Source organism: Neopsephotus bourkii, unplaced genomic scaffold (assembly GCF_033783945.1).
Source record: "Neopsephotus bourkii isolate Nb327-2 ecotype Australia unplaced genomic scaffold, CSIRO-AGI_Nbou_v1 NB_1663, whole genome shotgun sequence".
Classification (NCBI taxonomy): Eukaryota; Metazoa; Chordata; class Aves; order Psittaciformes; family Psittacidae; genus Neopsephotus; species Neopsephotus bourkii.
The window spans coordinates 1,776,876-1,804,813 of NW_026902137.1; the positions used below are offsets into that span (position 1 = coordinate 1,776,876).

At 47.6% G+C, this 27,938-nt stretch overlaps 2 protein-coding genes across 5 annotated transcripts; one reads left to right on the top strand and one right to left on the bottom strand.

The window, feature by feature from the left end:
* The first annotated feature begins 323 nt into the window (after positions 1-323).
* ERGIC3 (ERGIC and golgi 3) lies at positions 324-15,732 on the top strand. Of its 2 annotated transcripts, XM_061375453.1 has the most exons (14): positions 324-461; positions 569-639; positions 1,138-1,225; positions 1,940-2,059; positions 2,828-2,921; positions 3,707-3,872; positions 4,559-4,616; positions 7,496-7,510; positions 10,295-10,326; positions 10,936-11,032; positions 12,334-12,398; positions 13,258-13,394; positions 14,294-14,349; positions 14,949-15,732. In XM_061375453.1, exons 1-14 carry the CDS (start codon positions 374-376, stop codon positions 15,026-15,028), a joined length of 1,167 nt encoding a protein of 388 aa, XP_061231437.1. In that variant the 5' UTR covers positions 324-373; the 3' UTR covers positions 15,029-15,732. The 2 variants fall into 2 exon arrangements, with proteins under 2 accessions (XP_061231437.1, XP_061231438.1); XM_061375454.1 differs by lacking the exon at positions 7,496-7,510.
* Positions 15,733-15,831: 99 nt separating this feature from the next.
* On the bottom strand, positions 15,832-21,009 carry LOC133224165 (CMP-N-acetylneuraminate-beta-galactosamide-alpha-2,3-sialyltransferase 2-like). Of its 3 annotated transcripts, none has more exons than XM_061375455.1 (7): positions 20,878-21,009; positions 19,004-19,269; positions 18,547-18,737; positions 18,168-18,347; positions 17,859-17,904; positions 17,569-17,688; positions 15,832-17,459 (listed from the first exon to the last, which is right to left on the bottom strand). In XM_061375455.1, exons 2-7 carry the CDS (start codon positions 19,256-19,258, stop codon positions 17,292-17,294), a joined length of 960 nt encoding a protein of 319 aa, XP_061231439.1. In that variant the 5' UTR covers positions 19,259-19,269; positions 20,878-21,009; the 3' UTR covers positions 15,832-17,291. The 3 variants fall into 3 exon arrangements, with proteins under 3 accessions (XP_061231439.1, XP_061231441.1, XP_061231440.1); XM_061375457.1 differs by having other exon boundaries at positions 19,004-19,375; positions 20,878-20,988; XM_061375456.1 differs by lacking the exon at positions 20,878-21,009 and having other exon boundaries at positions 19,004-20,662.
* Between the last annotated feature and the right edge of the window lie 6,929 nt (positions 21,010-27,938).

Here is a 27,938-nt window from a genome sequence, read left to right on the forward strand (position 1 = left end):
GGGATGTGCTTCAGCTCCGTGGCTGCTCGGGTGTTCTCCAAGGAGCGTTAGGAACGAGCCCCGCAGCCTCCAGAGGCGGCGGCGATGAAGGGGTGATGGGCGGGAGGGTGTAGCGTGAAAGCCGCTGGGCCTCGGCCCCTGGCCCTGGCCCACCGCCGGGACCCGGTGTCTCTCGGCTGCCTCTCAGAGGATCGGGCCCGTTGGCAGCAGGGCAGGAGGGGACGAAGCGGCAGCGCAACCCAGTCGTTCCCTTCCCGCCCCGGAGCAGCCGTGGAGACCCTGCCCGTCCCCGCCTTCTCCAGGCCGCGCTTCCCGTCGGGGCGGAGCCGGGGCGGTCCCGGCCCGGAAGGCGGGTTTGTTTCCGGGCCCTGCCATGGAGTCGCTGTGGCGGCTGAAGCGGTTCGATGCTTTCCCGAAGACCCTGGAAGACTTTCGGGTGAAGACCTGTGGCGGCGCGCTGGGTGAGCAGTGGGGGGCCGGTGAGCGGCGGGCCCGGGCCGAGGCGGGCGGCCCGTAGGGTGCGTGCGGGCAGTGTCGGGGCTGACGGCGCTTCTCGTCTCGCCGGCAGTGACGGTGGTCAGCGGGCTCATCATGGTGGTGCTCTTCTTCTCGGAGCTGCAGTACTACCTCACGAAGGAGGTGAGTAGCGGCGATTGGGTGCGGGCCTCCCGGCGGGGCTGCCCCTTGTCCGCGGTGTCCCGGCGGAGAGGCGGCCCTTTGGCTGCCGTTCCCCGCCGCCTCCTCCGGGCCTGCCTGGCAGCACCTTCACCCACCGCGGCTCTGCCTGGGGTTTCGCGTCCTCCCTCCCTCCCTCCCTGAGAGCTGCTGTCGCAGAGGTTGCCTTGTGGCCTCCTCTGATAAGTGTCTCAAAGCCTCTCCCGCTGCTTGCGCCGGCCACAGGCAGGGCAAAGAGAGCGAGCAGGACCCACCGTGCCCTCCAGCGCTGAGGTTCCCAAAGCAGGAGCTGTTGTAAGAGTCTCTGCAGTGGCAAGCACTTGGTTGGTGCAGGAGGCAGCAGCTCGTGTGTCTCTCAAATCCCACCTCTTAAACATCAGCTCATGGGCGAGAGTGGTGGAGGGAAGGAGGCCCTTTGATTTGCTGCCAAGTGGAACAGGTGTATTTTTCCTTTGCTCCTAGGTTCATCCAGAATTGTACGTGGACAAATCGAGGGGAGATAAACTGAAGATCAATCTCGATGTTATTTTTCCACATATGCCCTGTGCTTGTGAGTCAGACTTCTGAGTAGTGGGATGATTTTGCTCCTTGCTGGGAGGCCCAATATGCCTGGTGCTTCAGAGCACTGCGCTGCTGCTTGGGGCACGGGCAGGGAGGAACTGGTGATCCCTGTGGTTGCACTGTGATACCAGCCAGGCAGGACACTTAAAGCAGTGCTTCCAGTGAGGCAGTGCTATTTTTCTGGATTATAAATGAGGATAACATGCATAAATGCCCTTTACACTTGTGTATGGTGTTGCAATTGGTCACAGAGATCAGTAATACTGAAAAAGCTGTGACAGAGTTCACTTGGGACTCGGGATGTGGCTGCAGTGGTATTGGAAACCTCAAGGACCTCCTTTGCAACTTACTTAAGAGGGCAAAACTTTTATGTGATTTTTATACTTCTGGCTGTAATGCCCTGCTGCTTGTTCTCCTGTAGTAATTCCTTTGGGCAATGCACTGGTCTTGATGTAGTGAGTCTGACTTCCTTCTGACCAGCCAAGATATATTACTGGTTTTGCCTTCCTCACATCTGGGAGGCTGTTAGAAGGCAAGAGAGGCTGGAAGGCTCTGCTCTTTGTGCAGTGAAGCTGTCAGTCTGGCACATTCTTGTCCCCCTTGGTGAAATACTATCTTTTCACTGGTTGAATGGTTCCTCAGCCTGGTGCAGGCCATAACAAATGTGTGGTCATCAACTGCTTTCCTTGCTCGTTGGTTTCAGACCTGAGCATCGATGCCATGGACGTAGCAGGAGAGCAGCAGCTGGATGTAGAGCACAATCTGTTTAAGCAACGTTTGGATAAAGCTGGCAAGCGTGTGACTCCAGAGGCCGAGAGACACGGTGAGATGCTGTTCTGCCTTGCTTGGATGGGTGCTCTCGTAGTCTTCCCATCACTGTGTGCCTGTTTGGAGAACAGCTGACAGCTGAAGAGCATTTGAATACCTCAGAGTCTTGCAGAGTTTGTAGCATACCAGTCTATGAAAGTGGCCGATCAGACAAACTCTAGTTGTACTTGCTGCTTGTGCGAGGCAAATCTGTGCCTGGTCCCACTGAAATTACGACAAGGACTCGTGAATACATTTCAGCTCTTTTACAATGAGAAGTCCAGCAGCTGTTCTGGCAAACTGGGGCTGTGGTTGTGTCTTTTAAGTCGCAGTGGGCTGACAAATGGGATGACCTGGTTGGAGGACGGATCCTGTCTCCAGGGAAGGCTCCTGTGACTGGACACTTGAGCCTACACTTGCACCTTATTGCATTGTTCATGTTAGTGCACACGTGATAAATGTATTTTAGTTGGTTTATCAGTTAGAAGTTGTAATATGTGGTCCCTGGTTACAGAAAACTGTCGTCTGTGTTATTTGCATATTAGGACTCATCTTTGTCCTTCAATACAAACCAGACACAACAGTGGCCAGGTGTTGCCGTCTAACAGTAATACTGTCCAAGCGTTTCCTTTGCAAACATGAGCTCCTTTTGTGGGAGCTAGTGTGGTTCTGTGTAACAGCATAAGGTAAATTTGTTGATTTATGTCACTCAGTTGAGCAGGACAAGAGTACAAGATACCCTTTCTAGACCCGTGTCATCACTCTGAATCCTCTTTTGTCTTAGAGCTGGGGAAAGAAGAAGAAAAAGTGTTTGATCCAAATTCTTTGGATGCTGATCGCTGCGAGAGCTGTTACGGGGCAGAGTCAGAGGACATTCGGTAGGGTCTACACCTTTTTGTATCCTCCTAGCCCTTCATGCTATTATGTTGCATTTGTTTTCTTTTCTAAATGTCTGTGAAAGTCTATGGAATTAAATCGTCTTGGGCATGTGTTCAGAGAATGGTGAGAATTGTTGTGGCTTTTGTTATGCCTTTGGAAGATGCACTCCTCCTTGTGAAGAGCATGCAGAGTTATGTTGTCTAATTCTTCTACATGCCTGTTTAAGGGCAATGCAAGCTGCGCAGGTTTTGCAGTAGCATAAGGCTTATATCTCAGCAAACTGTATCTTCTGGAGTTATTTTGTCTCCAGACGGTAGAACCAAGTAAGAAACCTGTTTTTTACTGTGACTGCGGTGTTATCCAGTGGTAGAAAGGTAATGAAGAAAGTTTGCCATTAACCTTTCTGCCCATTTTGACAGTGTTAGCCTAAAAAAGAGAGCAAAGGAGGAGTAGAAGCAGACAGATGCTTTTTTCACACGGGGAAGTGCAAACTGCTGAGAGCCGTGGGACACTGATGTTGGTTTTTTAGCACATTTCTTTGTCAAGGAGTGACTTGGCTGTCTCACTGGACAGGCAAAGCCCTCTTCAGACTCAAGCACTGCATTAAACCAGCTTGCATCCTCATGCCAACATCTCAGTACATCAAGAAGCTCGAGATCCTTTAGGAACACTGGGCACATTTCAAGATCTGGTCCTTGATGTTTCCTTTATTGCTTCGTTGAAGAAGAATCTGCCAAGGATTCAAAGTGATAAAGATGGGAAGATGGTGTTTGTGCTTTTGCAGGTGTTGTAACACTTGTGATGATGTCAGAGAAGCCTACAGGCGGCGAGGCTGGGCCTTCAAGAACCCGGATAGCATAGAGCAGTGCAAGAGGGAAGGGTTTAGCCAGAAAATGCAAGAGCAGAAGAACGAGGGCTGCCAAGTGTATGGTTTCCTAGAGGTCAACAAGGTGAGACATGGGTTTTGCTGTGAACCTGCTTCATGATGGTGAAGACTGTGAACAGGCGAAGTTCCTCTCCTTCTCCAGCTGCAGGTGTTCCCAGGCCTGGAGTATAATAATCCCAGGCTCAGCAGGTGCTTGTGCCTGTGAATGGGTTCAGTAGGAGAGTCAGGAAAAGTGATGGGAAGGGGCTAATCCTGTGGTTGGTTGTGTGGGGTAGTGGGAAGCATGCTGGCTGGAGAAGCTTCGCTTTTCCTACTCTCTGGCTAGTGGGTCATGTTGCTGAGGTTTCTGGGGAGGAGAGACAGCTTCTCTGAGGTTGGATGTTCCCAACTGCCCTACTAGTCTTAAAACAGAGGTCACTGGTGGATGCTGGAGATAACAGAAACCAACAACCTGCCAGCAGAGGTTTTAGTTTAGTGCTTTATTTTTGCATTAAGCTTCTTATTGTGGCTGTGTACATTGGATCACTGCTGCTTATTGTATTAACTGCTCACTCTCCTCACAGTTACTCTCTCAACCCCTGTTTTGTGATACCATTTTGTTTTTCCTGCAGCAACAGTCAGTTCCCTCCCAGTAAATTCCTCCTCCTTCTCATGTTCATCAATGTAACTTGCATAAACCAGTTATTTTCAGCATCAGTATGTATTTATATAAATTCAGACCTTTTAATGAAAGATTATTCTTTCTTGCAGGTAGCTGGAAATTTTCACTTTGCACCAGGAAAGAGTTTCCAACAGTCTCATGTACATGGTAAAGTATTTTCTTTCCCTGTTTATTGGCCTTTAGCTCCACATGTACCTGACCTTTTTCTCTGAATTTCTTTGAAAGCAGAATCATAAACTGGTTGGGTTGGAAAGGACCTTAAAGATCATCTAATTCCAACCCCCCTGCCATGGGGTCACAGTATCTTTGCATTGCTCTCCATAATAGTAAAGGCCTGCTTCAGTGGGGAGGATGTTGCTAAATTGTTGTAAGAGAGGTTTAGAACCAGCGTGGACAAATAGAAAAGTGGTTTTTGGAGGTGCTGCCACATGTGTGGGGAAGAACTTGGAGGAGAATGAGAGACTGCTCTGAAACAGTCTCATTTGTTCCATAAAACTTTGCTGCTCTGCTGTAAACCAGTCTCAAAGAAGGTGTTCAGTCCAGGACCTGAGTATCAGTATCTCTGGAAGGGATATTTTGGAGAATGCCTCAGGAGAATTTTAAAGCAATTCAGAACTTTTAGAGTAAAATTTAAGTTACAAAGGACTCTTCAAGTATACATGTACATACACGCACAGTGTCCAGAATAGCAGTAGCTTATATAATCATAAAATGACTTGGACTGGAAGAGTCCTTTAAAGGTCATCTAGTCCAGCCCCCCTTGAAAGGAGCTGGGACATCTTCAAGTAGGTCAGGTTGCTTGCAGCCCTGTACAGCCTGGCCTTGAATGTTTCCAGGTATGGGGCATTTATCACTGTTCTGGGCAACTTATACTAGTGTTTCACTGCCCTGATTCCTTGTATCTAGTCTGAATCTACCCTCTTCTAGTTTAAAAACCATTACCTCTTGTGCTGTAGCTTCAGGCCCTATTAAAGGTCACACCCTCTGGATGAGACCATCTAACCAGTTCCTCATCCACTGAATAGTCCACACTCCAAATTCATATCTCTCTCCAAGTTAGAGAGACGGATGTTGTGGGGACTGTGTCAAAGGCTTTACAGTAGTCCAAATAGGCAACATCAGTAGCTCTCCCCTTTTCACTCCATTGTAGAAGGTAATTAGGGTGGTCAGGCAGGACTTGCCCTTGGTGAAGCTATGCCGGCTGTCGCAAATCACTTCTCTGTCCTTCATGTGCCTTAACATAGCTTTTACGAAGATCTGATCCATGACTTTCCCAAGCACAGTGGTGAAGCAACTATACAAGCCAATTCCCTCAGGATACTGGGATGCATTTTGTCAGGTCCCATAGACAAAATGCAATGTTCAGGTTCCTCAGGTGGTCATGAACATGATCTTCTCTTATAGTGAGAGGGACTTAGCTCCCTTATATCTTTAGCAGGAGCTTGACAGAAAATATTTGTGGTTTAATAGAATGTTTTCAGTTACCTTGGTCAGGTTTTTGAAGTGTGACATTACATTTAATGTTTTGAATGCTGAATGTCAAAAGGACATACAATCTTTGGCTGAAGACTGGGTGTCATTTTTTAGGTCCCCTGGTATCTTTTCACTGGTAATCAAGAGCAAGTGACATAAATTCTTTTTTTTCTGCAGACACTGCAGCCTCTTTCTCTGTTCCTTTCCTGGAGCCCTACTTGTTGCGGGGCTGCTACCATTGCACGGGCCTTCTACCCTCATCTGAACTCTTCTGCCCATCAAATAGTGTGATACTCAATCCCCATCAGTCAGAGGCACTATTTTGGTGTGGAGGAGATCCAGATCACCTTGGTAGATCACCTTCCTTCCACAGAGGATGTTTGTGTGAGCTCATTCTAACTTCTGACCCAACGTGGTGTCTGCCAGGGAATAAATCATTTTCATCCCCAAACTGGATACTGGAGGATGAGATTCTTACTTCATCCTCAGCATTGCTCAGGACTTTTCTTTTTACACTGGTAAGCTCCTTTAGGCGTTTCATTGTCTTGGTGCTGAAAGATGCAAAATCTCACCCATTGCTGTGCAGGTAGACAAACTGTTTTCAAGTTACATCAAGCCTGTTTTGGAGACCACAAATGTGATGTTTCCATTTGTCACTTCACTATAATCCACCAGAACTCAAGTCATAGCAGTTGTTTGTAATGCCTGGCCTTTTTCAGGCAGCCATTTGGAGGCTCTCTGTATTTTTATACTTCTCCAAACCAAAACCCATGCTGTTGTAGAAGCACCACCGGGGTATAACATGTGGCAAAGGGGGTTGAAATTGCTGTGTGAAGAATTCAAAGGCCCAAATGTGAGGAGGTGTAAGTCTATGACAGTTATTGGTTTGTCATGCACGGTATTGAATACACACGAATGGTCGTCCTAAACAAACAAAAATGAAGGTTACTTCACCTCCTTTGAGCTATGCCATCCAAACATGCACTTCTCCTGCCCTCCTTCCTTCCAGGTATTTGCCTTTGTTGGGATATCGCAATGGAATGAGCAACAGCAACCTCATGGTTTGCTGCCTTGTCTGTGTGTCAGGTGTGATGAAAGAAGCACAGGACTGATTGAGGACAAAAACTTCTTACCCAGCTTTGAACTTTGATGTTGTGAATCTGGAGTACACTTCTGGATAGCTTTGATTGCTCCTAAAATGACCTTTCTGTTATCTTAAGACTGAAAAAGGATCTTAACTATAACCACCATTGTCCCCTGGCATGCTGCTTTGGTGCTCACTTAACGTATGTGGGCATCCCACTGTATTTTTTCCTTTTGGTGGTTAATTCCTGCAGTTTTGTTTCTTTGTCACACTATAAATGGTTGCTTGTCCCTGTGTCAGTCCTTTGGCTAGCTAGGAAGTCGTTTGCCTAGAAAGCACAACAGCAAAGCTGTTACTCTTCTCCGTTTTGGTACACCTTTCAAATGCTGCTCTGTTTGAATCTCTGTATCATTTTATTGAAAGGATCTGAATGTTTCTCTTTTCTCTCCTACTCTGCTCATTTTTGCAGTGCACGCTGTTGAGAGTAAGTGTTGCTGTATCCTTTGTTTTTTGTCCCCTCCAAAACTTTTACTACAGAGCTAATGTAATTTCAGTTATTTGCTGTGCCCATGAATCTCCTTTGAGAGGAGCTATTGCTCTAGGCTGGGAGTTGAGAAGATTTCCTTCAAGCTAATAGGAGAGGCATCCTGGGTCATCTTCTGTGGTAAATGAGGGCAGCAGGTTGAAAAGGTTGAGAATCTTTGTCTTAATCAATTTGAATATATGAGTATTGGAGATTAAGTGTTGGCAGATTAATAGTTGCTCTGTGCAGATAATGTAATTGAGGGGGACATGGTGGCAAGTGGGAGAGACTTCTGTCTTTTGAAGTCAGATGGGGTAATGATCTCATTGAATCTCATTTGTACAGCAGACTAGATAATTTCTCCTGGGAGTTCATGCTAATCTCAGAATACTTGGTAAGATGTTTTCCATGTGTTTGTTAGCCAGTGGATTTTTTTAAGGGTAATTGTCCCAGGTTGAGATGTGGCATTTCAACTCAGGAACATCTGGTAAAAGGCTCAGGCTTTTGAATCTGCTTGCTCCCTCCCCTAGCTGCAACATTTTCTGTGTTGCTGGTTGCCCCAGTTCCCTCTTCACAATGCATCCTAATGCCATGCATCCTCTTCCTGTGAGGTATTTCCTGTAGAAAATTCATTCCCAGTTTGCAAATTGGTTTCTCAGCTCACCTTGGGCACTGTGTTTGAGTAGCTGTGTCTTGGGTTTCTTGCAGTCTTTGTGTGTTTATTGACGGAGTTCTGAGTGGCCTTAAGTGCTGTTAACCTGTTTTACAGTTAAAGGACTGCATTTTGGAGTCTGAGGAGGCTTTGTGGTTTTTCAGCTCAGAAATGGGGGAGAACTCTTCAGACAGCAATTCTTAAAACTTTGTTCTTAAAAGAAAACTAATTTATACAAAGCCAAACAGACTTCTTGACAAACCTGAGGTGTTTTACAGGTCTCTTTATTTTGTCTAGCTAGGCACTTACCTGCAGTTACAGGAAGGAAGAAGTGTGTTTTGATGTTTCTTCAGGAATAACAGTCTCCAGTCCTAGCCTACAAGTCTCTTAAGGTTTTCTGTTTGTTCTCTAAACAGGCTAAGCCACTGCACTCTTAAGTGCAAACAGTACTGCTGCGTGAAGCAGGGTGTTGCAGGTAACCATTAAGGAAACCAGCACAGCATAATCCCAAGGCCACTTCTTCCTTCTTCCCTTTCCCTGCCCACCATTTCACACCTGTTTCTGTAGTTTTTGTCGGAGTTTCTTTTTTAAAGCCAAATGAGTTCTTTGCTCCAGCTGCAGCTCAGGCACAGAAACCACTGTGCTCTACTGGTAGTGATTTGCCTGCTTGCCAGAGACAGCAACAGGACTGAAGCCACCGCAGATCTGAGCTGTTTGTAATGCAGAACCATTGCCTTAATTCAGGTGATTGCAGCCTTAGTTTCTGAGCATTGAATATTTTAACTGTGACATGCAAGGGCCTCTCCCAAATCGTTAGGACCTTTCCTAACTGTGTATTTCTGTTTTGCATTTCCTTTTGTAACTATGTATTCTCAGTTTTGCATGCATATCTCTTTGGGTTTAGTAGGGGTTTTATAGGAATAGAAGTAAAGCTTCTGGTGTTTTATGGAAAGATGTTAATGGAAAAAAGATTGAGTTGACAGCATACTTATGTTAAGTGAATGTTTTGAAGGAGAGGCGAGTTCTAGTCAGTTCTTTAGCTTTGTAGCCTGTCTTGTACTAGGCTGTATATCGGAAGCCCTTCAAAGGAGCAGCACTTGGTGATCTGACTCCATCAGCTCCCAGAATAATAGCCTATGATTTTGAAGTGTGTTTTTCTTTTCTAAGGTGCAAGGTGAGGTCTCACTTCCTGAGTGTGAATTTACCTGGTAAAATGTGGTATGGCCTCTGGCTACTTTAAGGTCATTGTGTGACTTTGGCTAAACCTGGTAGGAGCAATACTGAAATCAAGTTGTAAGTTATATTTTTCACCCTGAGATTGATGCTTCTGGCATTGCATGAAGTCAAATATAAGTAGCCAACCAAAAGATATCTGTTGCCTTCCATTGCCTGTATCTTTGCTAGATCCCTTCCAGGGATGCGTGCCGCTGCTGGTGTTGTCATACTGCTGTATTCAGAGCAGGCCAAATTCCCCAAGCCCTAGCATCGGTGACAGTCCCCTTGGCCCCACCAGTGCTTGACAAATTTCAGGTTCAGGCCATCCCCACAAAGACTTTTCCTTTCCTAGTGTGTTCTCCAGGCAGCAGTAACAAGGCTGATAGGCAGAGTGCTGGGAGTCCCCAAGATAATGATGATTTCTTTAGGGCACTTGCATCTGATGTCAAGGCTCATGCTCTGCTCAGATGTTAGTTCAGATCTGTTGCGCCTCTGTGGTTTACAGTAGTGACAAGAGCTATGTATTAGGTGGTGACTGAGGTAACAGTGCAGTTTTCTTGGCTTGCCCCTGAGATCTTGTTTTTGCCCTAGACTAAGAATACATTCAGGTGAGGACCCAAATACCTAATTTGAAGTAACCCCAGATTAAAGTTCCATGCCCTCACTGTAGCAGTGGCTCATCTCTGTCAGGAGGGGAATTGAAGTGGTTTCATCTGTCACATGCCCTGCTGCAAGCAAGAGAAAAACCCAGGCGATTTTCTTGCTGTTTTAGATCGCGATGGACATGAGAGGAGCTCCCTTATAAGCTAGAATAAGGTAAATACATCTGCTTGTTACCACAGTGTGAACTATATTGTTACACTATTTTTCTATTACAGTTCATGATCTGCAGAGCTTCGGACTTGATAATGTAAGTGTTGCCAAGATAGTGTTCTAGTTTTCTTTGTGTGTTTTCCTTCTGGTTTCCCCCCCCTTTGCTCCGTTGAGATCATAGTGTTCTGATTCCGTCCGGCTTTGGCTTTGTGAGTGTCAGCAGTACCTGGGAAGGTTTCACACAGGGCTTTGAAGTACGTTCTGGGACATCTGCATGTTGCCTGGCAAGTCTGTTCCCCTCTACCTGAGACTGCCTTGCTCCTTAATTTGTGCTTCCTGGCTTTCTATGATTGACAGTTTCACAACTGCTTCTGGATCTGTTGGAGTTTATCTTGTGCTGGGAGGAAAGCAGGTGCCACAAGACAGCTGACAGCATGCTGCAACTATGGCAGGGGCAGGCAGAAGAGTGGGTGGGAGAGCCTGCTCTATAGATGGGTAGGAAGGGCATCTGCATCTGGTGGTTTCCAGCAGGAAAAGGAGAAATTCCAATCTTGGAGTCTCCCATGAATAAAAAAGATTAGCAAGTGCTTTGGAATTTACTGTCTGGACACACCGTGCTCAGAAAAATACACAAATAATTGATTTTAGGTGCCTTACCTTGCACCTTGGATGCTGTGCAGTTGAGTTATTGGCATTTCCATTTCAGATCAATATGACGCACTATATCAAACATCTCTCCTTTGGAAGGGATTATCCAGGCATTGTGAACCCCCTGGATGGGACAGACGTCACTGCACAGCAAGGTAAAAGCCAGCTGAGAGAAATCTCCTTTTAAATGGTTGTATTCATAAGGAGCAAAGTTGCCAGTCCTTAACAAGAACCTTGACAGTATTGTACAAAATGTGAACTCCACGTTGTGCTCTTTCTGCCTCCACTCATCTGAAACAAATCTGCCAATGTGTTTTGATTCTGTGAGCTTTCTGAAAGATCTCTCTTTTCAGTGTTCATGGATGCCCAACAGCAGGTACAGAACATCATTATTAGATGCCTGCATCAGTCCTGTCTAGCTGTGGACAGTAGGAGATAACCAGAAGATGCAGCATAGAGAAAAAAGGCCTATTTGGTAGCTGCTGGAGAGCTGTGGTATCTGCCCTGACCTTCATCTACCCAGCAGTAATGGCTGAACAGCAGCAGTGAGGTTGAAATATTGCTGATCTTTCTAGATGGCCCCAGTTTGCTGGCTGGAGAAGGACAGGCAGTTCTCTCCTCATGCTGCTGCAGCTCAAACTGTTACCTTCTTTTTTTCACAGAAGCCTGTTCATGTGCCTTTTCCACTTCATAAACCACTGCAGACATCAGTTATTTGTTTAGATCCACTGAAGTCTGCCAAGTCTGTGTTTGCAGTTACTTGGGGTGCTGGTATATACTCAAATTGGCGAAAGAAGTTGTTTGCTTTAAAGCAGTGGTATGATTGTTAATCCTCCCTGAATCCATTCCTTTAAGTTTTTCACCATTAATTTTAATTCTTAAATCAAAGGATAGTACTTACAATACAGAAAAATGAAAAGGTGTCATAATCCTTGATACTGTTGTGGTGCCACAGGTTTTTTGTGGAGTAACGAACTCTCTGAGAGGACCTGTAGCTGGCTGGTAGAATTCTCCCTGTAGGCTGAAGCTTTCCAGGCTGGGCCTCGGAGAACCTGTTGGCAAATCCTTGAGGAATTAGGCCTAATCAGGAATAATTCCTTGATGATGTTATGACAATAAATATAAAGATTTTTGTGTGCCAGGATAAAAATTTTCAAGAAGTTGTAGTGGTAAAACAATAGCAAGGTAACTGGTTTGTAGAAAGTTTTCCATTTAGTCAAGGTCAAAATGCTTGTAGGTTTGCTTTTGGTTGGAACACAAATGAGATTCACTTTGGCAAAAGAAAAACTCATGTCAGCGAGTAACGTTAATGTCCTTGAAAACCCCCAGGAGCTCTTGTGCAGAAGGATGTTCTGTGACAAGTTGAACAAACCCAGGTTGTGTCTACATAAGCTGTCAGTTAAGCTTTCCGGCTCTTGCATGGTTATTAACTGTGCCTCTCTGTCTTTGCTTATAGCTTCCATGATGTTTCAGTATTTTGTCAAAGTGGTTCCCACTGTGTATATGAAAGTAGATGGTGAAGTAAGTACCTTTTTCCCTATTGTTTTGGCAAGCAACACAATCTGCTTGACTTGCTTCATACCACCACCCTTGCAAGAATAACAGTGTCTGTGGTGTAATATTACCTGTAATAGCACTGATGAAGCATATTTCAGCCTTCTCAATCCCACCTAGTTCAAAATGATCATGTGTTTTCATCATATTCCATTATGAATCCCATAATGTATACTTGAGAGAAGTCAAAGCAATAAGGAAATCCTAAAAATGTTCTTTGGGGAATAACCCAAGATCAGCATATCTCCAGTTTAAAAACTCCTTTAACCTTCAAAAGAGGGTGGGTAGATTTTCCAGCCCTGCTTTCAGAATATGTCCTCCTTTTGGAACAGGTAGGATAAAATCATTACTGAGGAGATACCAGGGTGAGGTGAAGATCCCAAGAACAGAAACTGTGTCCTTCTGCAGCTCTGGCACTCTCCTGACTTTCTGTACTATTTCCTTACTCTTGAATACATAACGGCTTTCTCACCTCAGTGCAGTCTCTTGAAACATGCTTAGGTGGACTATGTCTTGGTATAGGATGATTTGCTCTTGGGTTGAGGTCAAGAGGGACAGCTTATGCCATTACCTGCCAGTCCAGTCTGGGGACAAATGTATCACTTGTCCTTTGGCTAGCTGCGACTTTTAATGACTAGCCTGTAGTAATAGACCTGATCCTGATGGTTCTGTTTAAGACCCTTTGTAACCACTTGTCAAAGCCCCACAAATGAGTGGGCAGGGCTACTTTGATATGGTTCACCTATCACATGGTTTAGTAGCCTAATAATAGCTTTTCCTGTCCCCTGTTAACTAAGCAATGTTTGCTGTGTTTGCTTCCTGCTAGGTGGTAAGGACTAACCAGTTTTCAGTTACACGGCATGAGAAAATAGCCAATGGACTGCTAGGAGACCAGGGCCTCCCTGGTGTATTTGTGCTCTATGAACTTTCACCCATGATGGTGAAGCTGACGGAAAAACACAGGTAAACATCTATTTCATTCATTCTCCATTGATTTCATCTTTTTGCATAGCTTAAAGCTCCATCCTTGCTTAGACGTGACCGTGCAAATGCCTGAAAGCCATCCGAGCCCGTTCCCAGTCAGTGGAGAGGGAGAGGCACTCTCAAATGTCCTTCTTCTCCATGTGAGCAGCTGGAAGGGGTAGGGGGTTTTCTGATAATATCTGAAGTGTTTTAATCCAGTATCTAGATGAAGAAGGAAATTGGAGCAGTGAGCAGAAGTCTGATACAGTGGTTCTTGGATCAAACTGATTTCCTCAAAGTCTTTTTTTCAGTGTGAAGACTAGATTTATATAGCATACCCATTTTACGAGCACCAACAACTCCAACCTGGTTACTTAGCATGCGTTTGCTATAGCTTTTCTACGTTTTGTAGTCAGTGTGAAACCTTTCTTTTCTTCAGGTCCTCCATTAATTGCAGGCATGTAGTTGCAGGGGAATGGAAGAATAAGAGACAGCCAATGACTGTACCTTAAAGTGTATTAAGAGATGCTTAGGGATTTAGTTTGAGTTACAGAAGTCTGCTGTGCATTCTGTCTGGATAGGAATGGATAAAAGATTCGGGATTAAAAGGTTTATAAATTCAGTACTTGCCTCCAAGTGTTACTGTTGAGTTCATTAGGGTACAGTGGTCTAATGCTGCCCAGTGCCACTCAGTAAAAGTATCGGTGATAAACTCCATTCTGTAGGCCATGGGGTTATTTGTTAAATCTGTTAATTGTTATCTAGTAATATGTATATAATGCATACTTATGTGCTATGATGAACATTATAATTATGAATTAGTTTTTATAAGCTAATTGTTACTTATTTGGCAGTGTCTGAGCTCCTGCTGGTTGTTCAAATTGTTTTCCTTATTCTAGGTCCTTTACACACTTTCTCACGGGAGTTTGTGCCATCGTTGGAGGCATATTTACAGGTAAGAGATCAGGTTCCTGTTCTGTGAAAGCCACCTCAATGGATGCAGGGTAGTCTGGAGTTTGCGGTGCAGGAGACCCATTCTGAGCTTTTCTGTGGTCCGAAATAAGCATTGAATTAATCTCCTTCAGTGCTGGAGAGATTTGGGGAAAATACTGCAGAAAGAACTAAAGGCATCAATTTATTTTGCTTTGTGTCCTTGGTGAGTAAACACTGTGGTTTCTGGTAAAGGGCATCCATCAAGGGCTGCGTCAGGTAGAGCAGCTTACTGTTCAGGTTACTGTGAAATGAGAAATGGGAACCATGCCCTTGACAAGGAGGGTCAGGGCAATGACATTGCATAAAGCACATGACTCGGCCTGTCTCATCCTTACCTCTGTGAGAGAGATCTGTTTTTGGAGAAGCATAATCACCTCTGTCCTGCCATCTGGATCTTGTCTGTCCTCATGAGATGAGCACCTTATTCTGAGCAGCAGCAGCAGTTTTCTGTCTGGAGGAGCTGGAATTCCTTTCCACTGACAGAAGGGTTTTTGTTTGATTTCTGTGGTAGTTCTCTCTTTGAGAGTTGTCTGGCTTGATCCATTTGTTTTTTCCTTTTAGTTGCAGGACTCATTGACTCCTTGATCTATCACTCAGCACGTGCCATCCAGAAGAAAATTGAACTTGGGAAGACAACCTAAATAAGCAATGACCCCACAGAAAAACCTCTAAGGAGAACTAAACAGATTTTTTGAAACACGAGTGATCTGAGTGCACAGGAGAAGAGGCTTTGAATTTCCAGGTGGCCCTGACCACACTTATGTTCCTGTCCCATCATTCTTTGGCATTAATAGGTAGACGGAACTGCTTGAACCTTGCTGCTATAAAGATTAGCCGCCTTGTCTGGCTGTGCAGACCCTACTGTAAAACCAATTTTGTGTCAGTCCATGTTCATCCAGTTCCACCCCCCTTCCTGAAAGAGATGCTGGAGATACTGCATTCTGTTTGCCTCCGGGAATAATGTACTGTATTGTCATGAGACCTGGAATGGATTCAAGTTGCCACCAAATAAGCTTTCTAGCAACACCATCTAGCTTTTAAGCTTTCTTAGAAATGTGACTTGAGTGCTGATGCTGTATGCCAGCCCTCTGTGCCAACGTGCTGTATTCTTTCTAGATGTCCTGGGGCAACATGGTGAGACATAGCACTTGGAATGTCCTTACTGTACTGTGGGGCATTGCAGTTGCTCCAGGTTGCTCTTAGGAAAGAGGCAAGTTGATGTTTCAGCAAAAAACCAGCTGGGGTTTTAATTGATTTATCTGATTTTAACTCTGATTGTGTTTTTCACTTCCCCTCTGTTCATATTTTGAAATAAAGCCCATTCTCTGTGTGTTTTGGTAAAGCATTTGGAAGAGTAATTGATTTGAACTAATGCTGGTACTATTTGAAATTCTCATTTAAAAACACGTTTGTGTTGTGGCAAAGTTGTAGCTATCATGGAGGTTGGGGTTTTTGTCTTCTTAATGACTTACACAAGTGAGTAAAGTGCTTGGTTATAGTGGGATAAATTTGAAAGTAATGTGGAGAAATGAAATATTGTGGATTCCTGCCTCACTTTGAAGCAAACCAGAATCATTGCTCTTAAATCCCAGCTTTGGTATTAACCTGATCCAAGCGGTTGGTGCCACAGTGCACACTGTGGTGGGCCCAGGATCAGATAATGCAAGGTAAAAGCTATTCTGTAATTAATTTGAAAGTAGTTTTTGTTCTACATTTGAAACAAGGATGTTTAATAAATCCATGGGGTCAGGATTATATTATTACAGTGTGAGGAAAGGCACATGAGGAACAAAAAGTGACCTGAACAGCTTCAGTCCCACAGCAGAGCACACAGCTTGGTACCTAAACCTTTTAATCAGGATGAGGAAGATGAATGGAAATAATGCAGTAAGAGTTTAACCCACAGTTAAACAGTTACCACCTATCATTTGCCTTTCATAAGAAAACTACTTGTAAAGCTCAGGAAAACACTGAGCACATAGCACAGAGCATGGCTTAGGACTGAGAGAAAACAGGGAAGGTGAGGAGTAGGTTAAGTGCAAGACTTGGACTCAGTGTGGGAAACTGGGTATGACAGAGAAGAGGAACAGAAGACACAGAAATGGAGATTAAAAAATCATTGAAGCTAATAAGTAATACAGGCTTCTGGTATTAAAGAGCTTATGAGTAGGTGAGATTCTATTAAAATGTGGTGATTTTAATAGACTGAAAGACCAAGTGACTCATAGCTGTGGAAAAGCTGTTTGAGTCAAGGATGTTCATGTTTGTGATTGAATGAAGGGAAAATACATCCTGCTAACCCTGCTCTGGAGAAGAAAACCTCCATTGGGGAGCTGTCTTCAGGGTCTGCAGTCTTGTTCTGCAGATGAAGCTGAGGCAGACTGTGCTGTTTTCCCAAAGCAGTAATAGTTCAGTAATAGAGCAAATAATAATAGATTCACCTGTGTTTTCAAAGTTTATTCAAAGATCAGTTAAACTGCACTTGATTCTGCTGTCTTCAGACAGCTTGCTTGACTTCTCTTCCTTTCTTATTCTTCGACAGAGCTTCAGAGTTTTTTCCTTAGTTATAAAAAGACTGCCTAAAGAACTACGAACGCCCGCCAGAAGCTTCATCATGCAGACAGCCACCACCACTGCTGTCACCCACTGGCTTTGTAGCCACTGCAGGGGTGTGCACAGCAGCTCATAGGCTCCACCTGCACTTCCAGCTTCATGTCTCTCCTTTTCTAACCAGAATGGGCAGAGCCGTGTCCACCACGTGTCCAGCTGTGTGCAACATCTCATGACATGGGAGCGTGGCACCCACACTGTCCAGCTGGTGGGACCAGCACAAGCAAGCTATAGAGCCGGGGGGAGCTGCCAGTTCCTGCACTAACAGCCTGGCTTCAGCCTCTTGGAAATGCATCATCTGTGGAATATAATCCTGCCTTCAGCTGCCAGTCTCTTGATAAGGCTGAATTCGATGTCAGCATCGTGGACCCTTGTCCTGCGGAAGGCTCCGGACCCGCGGTTTTTCTCCCAGTAGTGGTGCCAGTTCCCTTTGGTGTCTGCTCCGAAGCCAAACACGGAGACCTGCACATGGCAGCAAGAGCCATTGCTGCAGGGCACTGGTCTGGAGCACGCACACCCAGGCAATGGTGGCCCTGCAGCAGCACCCGGCCCCACAGGTGCACTCACTCACCTGCTGGCAGGCATGCAGCGCAAAGAGCAGGGCTGTAAAGCCGGTGGAGGGGTATCGCCCATGGTGCTGCATCCAGTTGTCATGGATGTATTTGAGGAAAGCTGGGCTCAGGATCAGCACCTGAGTGGGGAGTGGAGGAGCCATCAGGTGCTCACCATGCTGTGACAGGACAGCCAGCCCCTGCCACCAGTGCAGCTCCTGCTCACTGGCTCTGCCCACATCCAGCTGAAAACCAAGCCTGGGCTCTGCCCAGGCAGCTCTGAGTGCCCCATAGGAGCTGGAGCCCTTACCTTGTTTCTGTCCGCTTTGATGAACCGTTTCACTCTCATGTATGTGCTGCAAGAGCCAGAGGACAGCAGTGAGCAGGGGCACTCCTGCTGCTGGGGCCTGTTTTGGAGGCAGTCCTCCTGCGGGGACAGCCACCATCCCACCCATGCCCACAAACTGCAGTACAGAGGGATGCAAGGATTCTCACTCAGGGGCCTTTTGGTATCACCAGGACCATGGTGCCCCACTGAAGCACCAGGGTCTCCAGGACCACCCCACACCATCCCCAGAGGCTCCAGCACAGTACGTGCTGTCCCCCAGGGCAAACGCACTGTGTGAGCTCTCCAGTGGAGAAGGCGCTGACCACCCACTGCAGGTCCAGTGGCTTGAAGGGGACGAGGACAAGGTGGACGCCAGGCTCAAGGTCCACTGCACTCTCTGGGTACATGAAGTGATGGGTTGTTCTCAGGCCAACATCCAGCTCAAAGCCAGCAGTCTTTGCCCTGTTCATCCTGGAGGACAACAGGAAGGCACATCCTAAAGCAAAGGTGCATGCCACTGGTCCCAGGCTGCCAGTCCCACCAGGCAAGGACACCAAGTCACCCTGGCCAGCAGCAAATAGGGGATGTGGGTGATGCAGGATGGCTGGAGGCTGGGGCATGCCAGGGTCCTGGGAAGACAGGGAGAGCCCAAACCCTTCAGGTCACCCACCTCAGCACCCAGTCGTGCGCATCAATCCGCAGCCCATGGCCGGAGCCCTTCAGCCATCCAGAGTTCCCTACCACTGCACAAGTCCTGCAGTGGTTTGGGTCCCACATGCTGCCGGTTGGAGCCGGGAGCACAGTGAAGAGCTGCCAAAGTATGGCCTGGAGCTGAACACCCCTCGAGGGACCCTGCAGTGTCTATGGGGGGAAAAGGCAGAGACAAGCAGCAACACCCCTGGCCAGTGCCCTGAAAGTGGGGGGAGCCCTGCTCCTCCCAGCAGAGCCCTGGGAAAGGCACAGAAAGACCCAATGGGATGTTAGGAAAAGGGTGCAGGACAGCTCTGAGATGGCATGGGGGCATAGTGAATCCTTGCACCCGCTTTGTCCCTGCCTTTAATCTTGGTCCTGCCCATCACAGGCAAACCCAGGAAGAGCCCCAATCTCCCACCTGTGCCCCTACTTACCAGCCACCACTGAAGCACGTCGGAGGAGAGCTCGTGGGCTGTGCCTGTCAGCAGAGGCTCCATGGTCATGTTGTAGCGGGCATTGAACCATGTGGAGCTGTTGGTGCTGGTGGTGCAGTAGGCAGCAGGGGCGTCAAGGTGGGAAGGAGCCTGAGGGACGGGTCTGATGCCACCCCTGGGGGCTTGGAAGCATTGCCACAGGACCAGCAGCAAGCACAGGGCCAGCACCACCTGCATGTGCCTCTGGCACAGCATCCTCACACCATCTGCAGTGAGATGTCACAGGGACCAGTGGCAGCAGCATCACTGGACCCCTTCCCACCCATCCTCCCTGCCCAGCCTCCCGGGACATCCATTGGCTGCTCACCAGTACTGCAGGAGACCTGAATTAGTCTGGTTCTCATTTCCTTTTCAAACAAACAGCTTTATTGCTGTGCTCTGCTTCTGGCACTGCCATAGTTACCTAGTTTGAGCAGGGCTGGCTGGCGGCACATGCTGTACAAGGAGCTGCTCTTCACCTGTGACACTTTTAGGGTCTGCAGATTGACCCCTGGACAAGCAGCAAAGCATCATCACCACTATGACCAGCCAAACCCCTCCAGAGCAGCAGCCCTCTGCCCATGGAGCAGCTCCTCTGCTGTAAAGCCCTGCCACCTTCTCCCATGCACACCAGCACCAGCGGGCAGCCTCTGCACACAGAAGCCTCTTGGCCTCCCCACTGTGACTGTGCTGGTGGCAAATCACCCCCTCCTCAGCCTGGGGATTTGCAGCTTCAAGGGCACTGAACCATTGCCAGGAGGCAGGAGCAGGAAGTGCCGACTGTATGCATGAACCTGTCTTAAATACTGTAATTATGGGACATTTCTGTTCTCCGTCTAAAAACACTTAAGTAAACCTAAAGTCAGACTGAAAAAGGTGTTCTTGTCCTCGGGGAGTACACAAAGTACTCAGCCTCTCAGGACCTGCCTGCTGTGGGCTAAGGAAAGCTTGAGGAGAAGGGATGTGAGAACAGCCTCCATTCTGGGGAGGGATGAAGAAGCAGGAAGGGTGTCCCCTCTCCACTGGGGAAGCTGAAGGAGAGAAACCCACTCCTGCCTTTGCCCTCTGCTCCCTCCACTCGCCTGGGTTCTGTGGGTCCTGCAGCACAGAGGTACCTGCTTGCCGTGGTGTCCAACCAACTGCACTCAAACAGGAGCCACAGGACACACACCTGACAGCAAAGCTGCTGCTCCGGGTGCTCAAGCAAGGAGCAGAAGCAGGAGATGGTGAGGAGCGGTTGGATGATCCTGGGTCACCACAGCAGGTCGTGCTGCAAGCCTGCCCTTCCAAAACACAACCGAACCACCAGCTCTTCTTGAAGAGAAGCACAGACAAGTTATCAACACTGCACCAGAAACACAGACACGGGCGCTCCCGAGCAGGAAGCAGCTATGAAATGTCATCTCCTCACCCGCATGCCTGGGGGAACCTTGAAGGCCCCCAGTGCCCTCTCTGCTGGAGGCTGCATGGCCGGTGCCAGCAGCTCCATTAAGCCCTGAGCCAGGGGACTCAGGCAGCACAGTGAATATTTCATGAAGCTCTTTGCAGTCACCATCCTTTGGGAGGGCAGAGATCTGCCAGGCAGGGCTGAGCAGCCCATGCCCCCGTCTGTGCCCGTGTGCAGCCACGGATGGGACCCACACCCCCATGACCGCTGAAACACCTCCTTCCCCCTGCCCCGCGCCCACAAATGCCCTCACCTTGGGGTCCCCCGGCCCAGTGCCATCAACCACAAGCCACTGCCGCTGCCTCTTCCCCAAAGGACATCGCCAGGAGCTCCCCAAGCCCTGCAGCCAGGAAAGAGACCCCAGCCAAGTGTCCCCAGGGCCCCTCACCTTCCTGGAGGAAGCACTGCTGAGCAGGGCCGGGTGAAGGGGATGCTCCTGAGCTCCGTGGCCTCGCCAGCGCTTGTTGCAAGCTGCAAAATTCACCACGGGAAGAGGAAGTGTTGCACCATTACGTGGCAGAAAACAGAGCTTTGGGGCGAGTGGCACAGTGAGGTGAGAGCTGCTGTCCCTCCTGCATGGTACCCGTCCCCCTGGTGCCCCAGCACACCATGGCACCTACTGGTCCTGCTGGATTTGGATGCCCTGGCCATGTTCCCAGGGCTGAATACGGAAATTCATCATTTCAGTGTTTGTCTGAGGCTAGGAGAAGCTGCATGGAGTGGAACTGCCCTCCTGGGCCTGAGGGTCATAGAATCATAGAACACTTAGGGTTGGAAAAGCCCTTAAGATCACCCAGTTCCAGCCCCCTGCCATGCAGAACAGGGACACCAGGCACTAGACCATGTCACCCAAGACTCTGTCCAGCCTGGCCTTGAACAGTGCCAGGGATGGAGCATCTCCTGCAGACACTGACACCAGCAGTATGAAGATCTCATTCAGCTGGTTTCTTTTCCTCACCTGAACGGGATTTGGGCTCAGAGAGGACAGAAAAGCTGTCAAATATGCCCCAGCAATGGAGAAAACACAGCCTGTGGAGAAAAGCCATGTGAGCTGAGTTGTGAGTAATGCTATCCAAGGGGAGGTCAGTCCGCTGTCATGCCTGAGAGGGGGTTTGGTGCCTGAGAGAGAGTGGTGAAGGGGAAGGTGTAACATCTCAAACCAGAGCAGCCCCATGAAATACACAGCACCAAAGAGACGGTGTTTAGTGGTAGCGGGCTCAAAGGGCCTGTCCGTCATTGCTGGGGGTGAACAGGCACCAGAGGAGCAATGCCCTGAGCTGCCACAAAGCACATTTTCTGGAGCACAGAAACCCGGGAGGGAGGAATTAGGGACGGCTCAGGCGCCACAGGGTGGTGCTGGCTCCACAGCACTTGCTCGCGTCTCGCTTTATTTCTGTTTCCCACCTAGCTGCTGCATTGGGAACAATAGCAGTTGGTGGTGCATGTCCAAACCCCAAATTCACTTGCAACTGCTTGAACTCATAGCCGCAGACTGGCATTAATTTATCAGACCTTACTGAGTCAGTAACGTCATGTGAAAGAAAACTGTATTTAACAACTACTTATATTGCAGTAGCATATATACACTGAGTGTGCTCAGCCCTCAGCAGAGGCCCCTTTCCCAGGGGTTTGCATGCCAGCTCCAGAGCCTCTGCCCCCAGCTCCCCATCCTGCTCTGCTTGAGATGATGCCTGAGCCAAGTTTGCCAGGTCTCTGTGGCTCCTCCCTGACACTGCATGGTGAGCAGGGTGGTTTTGAGCTCCCTGCGGGCAAAGGGGGAATGAAAGCTTGTGTGTGGCTTGAAGGATTTATCTTCCAGCCTTTCAGAATGCCTCCAAGAGGAGGCTTGTGGAGGGAGCAGGGTGGTGGGTGCTGGTGGTTTATGTCCCTCCTGGAAGTGAGGAACGGTGGGAAGCAAACAGGAACTTCTGGGGTCTCTTGATTTTTTGGCTACAGGGGAGCTGGAGTCTTCCTTGGGATTTGGAGTGGGGAGAGACAGATTCAGCCCATGTCTCCAGCACGGTGATGCGGGGCTCGATGCTCAAGACCAAAGGGCTGGTCTTAAAGTTTGGCCAACACAGGGCAATCTCTGAGGTGTGTGCAGGACAGCAGGAGCTCTGCACAGCTTCAGCTCTTCCCTTTGTGCAGGAACTACCCACAAAACAGCAGGACTCCTGGGCAGAGGGGAAAATGTGGGAAAAAGCCCCATAAGCTGAAATCCCGCAGCACATGCTCCTGGAATAAAGTTCAGTAGATGCAGGGGGGGAATTCCTACCCGTACAGCAGCCACCGGATTGATAGGAACCGCCGGTATCTTTCAAAAGGCTTTAAGTGGCTCAGTGTAATGGGACTGGTTTTATCCTTTTACTCTTTGCCTAGGGGAGGGTTGAGCTTTATCCTGCCTTGTGAGCTTGAGAAATTTATGTAGCTATCTTTGTGTTCTTCGGGCTGATTTCCTCTCCTTTGGGTGCCTTCATGGGGTGTTTTCCTTCATCTTTTCCTTCCCTGGCACCATTTCACTATGTTCTCCTGCCCTGCAGAGCTTCAGTCGCTGTTGTCACAGAGGAGAGCAATGATGAAAATTGATCTTTTCTGAGCACATACCTGTTACTAAGGCTGATGCATGGAGGATCCTTCAGCCCTACTTCTGCTTTGGTTATGTGTGGAAGGGGGATGCTATGGCAATAAGCTAAAGCCCAGTTAAAGCCCAGCATTTCACTGGTCTATAGCAGCTCTGCATTGCGGACTCTTCCACAAAGATATTATCCAGGTGCCAGGGGAGAGCAGGGAGCAACCCATGGGAGAACAGGGATCACTTCACTCACTATCTCTCAATTCTTTCATGCTGTTTGCACCAACAAGAGGCTCTGCTTAGAGGTGTTTAAGACATTGTTAATTCATCACTGGGTTTCCAAAGTCGGGGATCTGTTGCTGGGAATGCAGTTGGGCCTCCTGTCCTGGTTTCAGCTATAACAGACATTTTTCTTCCTAGTAGCTGCTGCAGTCCTGTTGTTTCAGCTTTATCTGAGAACAATACTGATTGATAACACACTGATGTTTTTAGTTGTTGCTATGTAATGCTTATTCTGATCAAGGACTTTTCAGTCTCATGCTTTGCCAGTGAGGAGGGGCACAAGAAGGCAGGAGGGAGCAGAGACAAGACCCAAACTAGCCAAAGGGGTATTCCGTACCACAGCTTGGCATGCCCAGTATAAAAACCGGGGGGAGCTGGCTGGGAGGAGCCTATTGCTGCTCAGGTTGGGCTGGGTGTCGGTTGACAGGTGGTGATCAGTTGTGTTGTGCACCAGTTGTGTTTCCTGAGCTTTCATTTCTTCTCTTGCTTCTTCCTATTGTTATTGTTAGTATTCTTTCTATTATCACTGTAGTGATAATATATCATTTTAGTTATTAACTAAAGTTAATAGTTAGCAGCTCAAGGTGAGTGAGCGGTTCTGTGGCACTGAGTTACTGGCTGGGTCTAAACCAGCTCCCCGTGTGTGCATCTTCCCTCCTCCCATCCCGCTGCACTTTCTGCAGCAAGCATCCCCTGTGCTTCAGCAGCAGGAAGCTGGCGGCACCACACCAAGGTGGGAAAACCCCATTTTTATCCAGATAAGTTTCAATGTAGAGCCTGGAGTCTCCTGGTGCCCGTGCAAAAGCTCCTCCTGGCAGTGCAGGCAGGCGCACTGTGTCATCCTGCCCACACCATCGCCCCATGCTCCAGCTCCTGACCATGAGCTGAGCCTCTGCTATACACATGAGTGTGCAAAAAACCTGTGAGCCTAACACAGCTTCCCAGAAAGTTATTCTGCAGCCTCTGCAGATGAACTCACCTTCTACTTAGCTTAAGGCCTAGGTAAGAACTAATTATTTGGACCTAAGCTTAAATCTGATTCCACAAAGATGGATTTGTGACTCTTGCCAGCTTCCCCCTAGAGTATTGCAACCTCATTTTGTTCCTCATGAACTTCTGCTGAGGTGTAAAATAACAACAATATTGAGCACTAAAATTGCTGAAGGATGGATTAAATTATAATGCAATCAGTGTGAAAGACCCTCTGTCTGCAATCAGCAGCATTCGGCTGTTCCAGGAGTGGGCAGCCTCTGCAGGATTGCCCAGCCAGGCTGGACACTTTGTCTTCATCATGAAACTGCATTTCTTGGGCAGAGAGATTACTTTATCAGCTGCCAAGTGTGTTCAACGGGTGCCTTGGCATCGCCCTGCCTCGGCCAGAACTCGCTCTAGGAAAAGCTACATAAACCCATAACAAAATAAGAGAGAGATGGCAATGCATATTTTAAGGTCTACAGCACATTTCTGGTGCGGGATTGCTTCCAACTTGCCATCTCTGTGTGGACTTTAAATCACAACTTGAGAAGCAAGCCCTGTCTGGGGGCTGTTAATGTGTGTTAGTATAGGGTTTAGCATAGCAGGGCTCCAATCCCCATTGAGACCTTCAAGAATAAGCTCCTATTAATAACTAGGACACAGCCCAAGGGATGATTTTCAGGCGTTTGAAACACCCTGGACCACAGCCTTGCAGCCCTCTCACAGCCTGGGGACAGGGCTGGGTCCTGCCCTGCTCCCTGTCCTGCTGAGCCCTTCACCCTGGGGTCCAACACTGCTCCTCCATTCACCCCATACCACCATGTCTCGTTTGCAGGGAAAACGGGTTATTTCTCCATAAGTGGCTCCAGGCTCTGGTGGGATGCTGGATGGTAACCTCATAGGAGACAGGTTGTGTCACAAGTGCCAATGCAAAGAGACATCGGGTTCCTCGTAGCTCCTTGTAGCTGACTGTAAATCCTCTTGGAGGTTCTATCCTTGCTCAGGGCCTGTTTAAGGTCTCTGCCATGGAGACACCTTTTTGCCTATATAAATTCTTGTTTATCTGCTCCTTGAATGAAGTGTCTGAGCTGACAAAGCTCTTCTTTGGTCCCTTATTTGTCACAAAAAGTACAGGGACTTAATTCTCTTTCTGTCTGTGTTTAATTTAGCTGCTCCTGATCAATGAGTTCAGGGATACGTGTGGAGCAGAAGGGAAGCAGGAAAGGGGATGCCAGCATCATAGGGGTGGTTTTTCTTAGAAACCCTGTTAAAAAACAACTCCTTTCTGGAGAAGACCCAGTGTTGCCCTCTGTTCCATGCTTAGCCCCAAAAGGAGCCTCAGCATTATTCAGCCGTGCTTATTAGGACGCTTTGAGAAAAGTGATCCTTGAGGATCCTGCCCTGATACACTCCTGCAGAAGGCAGGCTGAGCTTGGCCTTGGCCCTTTGGCTGCTCATCTGTGTTGTCCTGAGGTAATGAAATGAGAGTTTCTCTTAAAAAAAAAGCCTTCTTCTGCCTTGGCTGAAGTCTGTAGGTTTACTGCAGCCTCTCCCAAGAAGGAGGGAGCCCAGATGAAGGGGACTGAACTTTCATCTGCAGGGGGGTGACATGGCCACGGCTCCCGCAGTGACTGGACAGAACTTCCATTTATCTGTAGTCTCACTTTATTGTTTATTTGTTAAGTATGGTTGCAAAGGTTTTATTAGGGCTGTTGTGGGCTTGTATTCTAATGTATTTGTTTGTGAAAAGGTTGCTGAACTGAAAGGGTGCTTTCTTTGAAAAATAGGAAATTGAGGGGGTCCCCCCTTCTGCTGCACATGCAATTGCCTCAGTGCCACCAAGGTCCTTCTGCAAAGTGTAAGGACAAAGAGGGGTGACAAGCAGCAAGCTGAAGAAGGACAAATAGAAACCTAAGATGCTCAGTGATATATTTAGTGAACCATTTTGAGCAAGGAAAAGGTCGTTCCTTTTCTATTTATTATAAAGTTTGGAAGCGAGGCACTGCCTAATTGCAGATGGCGAAATACCTTTGGTAAAGCCATGCTTTCTATTTGTACACTTCCTTGCATTAAGACAAGGGAAGATGAGAACAATACTTCTGATCAGAGGCATTTAGGTAACAGAAGTCTCCCATACATGCATGTTTTCCTGCTCTGATGTACTTAGGAGCGTATTTCAGCTGGGGCTGGCAGCTGGGGTGATGCACAGCACATGGTCGTGGTGGCATCTCGCTTGGGCAGACCCTCCTGGGGAGCTGAGGTAATGGAGATTTCATGTCAGCCTTGCCCGGGGTCCCCCGAGCCAGCACGGCCACTGCTCTGCAGCGATGTGTGCTTGTTCTGGGATGGGTGTTTGCTGTCGGCTGCATGTCTTTTACAAGGGCACAAATGTAATGTCAAAAGAAACCACTTTGGTAATGTACTCAAAAGTTAAATATTTTATGCAGTACTGTAGTAATGTGATGTATTTCCTCCTTGACATACTTTGTTTTTTGCCGGAGGTCTGGGATTCAGGGCTGTTTGTAGAGCTGGATTCTTACATCCTCTCCTCCCCAGAGTCTTGTGTGCCTTCTTCTGAAGATGCAAAATTTCTTTCTGTCCCTACAAAGTGCTAAAAGCAGCTCAGTTCCCAGAAAAAAAGTGAATTCTGATTATACAGTGGTTATTGTTTTAAGCTCTTGGGATCAATAGTACTATATTAAAGCAACATATTTGCTCCTTCTCGAGGTGTGATGTGAAAGAAGATTCATGATGATAAATGTTTGGCAGGGACCTCAGCTGAGAAACAGCTAGACAGCACAGGCCAGTGAGTCTTCACAGAGATATATAGACATGTATGTCTGCTTTGCATTTACTGTACCCCAGCTGTAAAAACTGGGTGATGAGTGACTGCCTTAGCAACTTCAGCATAGGCATTTGCAAGACAGTGTGCACTCTGGAAAGCTCACGCTGTAAACCAAGTATATGGAAAGTATCCAACATCTGTAACTAATCAGCATAGCCTTTGCCTTTGACCAAACCTGAAGTGCTCACACAGCACCGATGTCATGGTCTCACCAGCACAAGACATCGTCAGCAGTGCCTGGCGCTGGATTTTATCCCACCCCATACATTCACCTGGGGAAAGCTGTGTGGGATATGGCCGAACACCTCATCCCCACCTTGCTTGTGCCACAGAGGCTGGTGGTGGGATGTTAAACCCCTGATGCAAAGGGCTGGGTATTGTGTGCAAAGCAACAAGTGCTCAAACTGCATTTTTGCAGAGGACTGTAAATGCTCTCGCATTACCTGGTGGTTACATTCCAATCAATATAGTTTTCACAGACCAGGATTAGTTATGTTACCTTTTGTCCTCCAAGGTAACTCAAAGTACTTCATAAAGTAATGAGTTCAGCTATAGATAGCACAGGTTAATGGCATGGCCATTATGTGCTCAGTGATAAAGCTTCCATGCAGCCTCAGATATTATAAATCTGGTTTATTAAGAATGGAAATATTGACAGAGACCCGATTCTGCCTTATTCCTTCTGCAGCCTCCCAGGGATTTTTGACAATCCACTTCTGGCAGCCTCCAGCACAGATAGAGAGACTTTAATCTCTCAGAGGAAAACTGCTATTCT

Bases quoted from the DNA above. Each gene is read 5' to 3' on its own strand.
- ERGIC3 (XM_061375453.1), top strand. From the start codon at position 374: ATGGAGTCGCTGTGGCGGCTGAAGCGGTTCGATGCTTTCCCGAAGACC. The intron at 640-1,137 runs GTGAGTAGCGGC...CTTTGCTCCTAG, and splicing joins AGTACTACCTCACGAAGGAG to GTTCATCCAGAATTGTACGT. The intron at 2,060-2,827 runs GTGAGATGCTGT...CTTTTGTCTTAG, and splicing joins TCCAGAGGCCGAGAGACACG to AGCTGGGGAAAGAAGAAGAA.
- LOC133224165 (XM_061375455.1), bottom strand. From the start codon at position 19,258: ATGCTGTGCCAGAGGCACATGCAGGTGGTGCTGGCCCTGTGCTTGCTG. The intron at 18,348-18,546 runs GTGGGTGACCTG...GTTGTCCTCCAG, and splicing joins GCGCACGACTGGGTGCTGAG to GATGAACAGGGCAAAGACTG. The intron at 17,905-18,167 runs GTGCGTTTGCCC...TGGCTCTTGCAG, and splicing joins TCCACTGGAGAGCTCACACA to CACATACATGAGAGTGAAAC.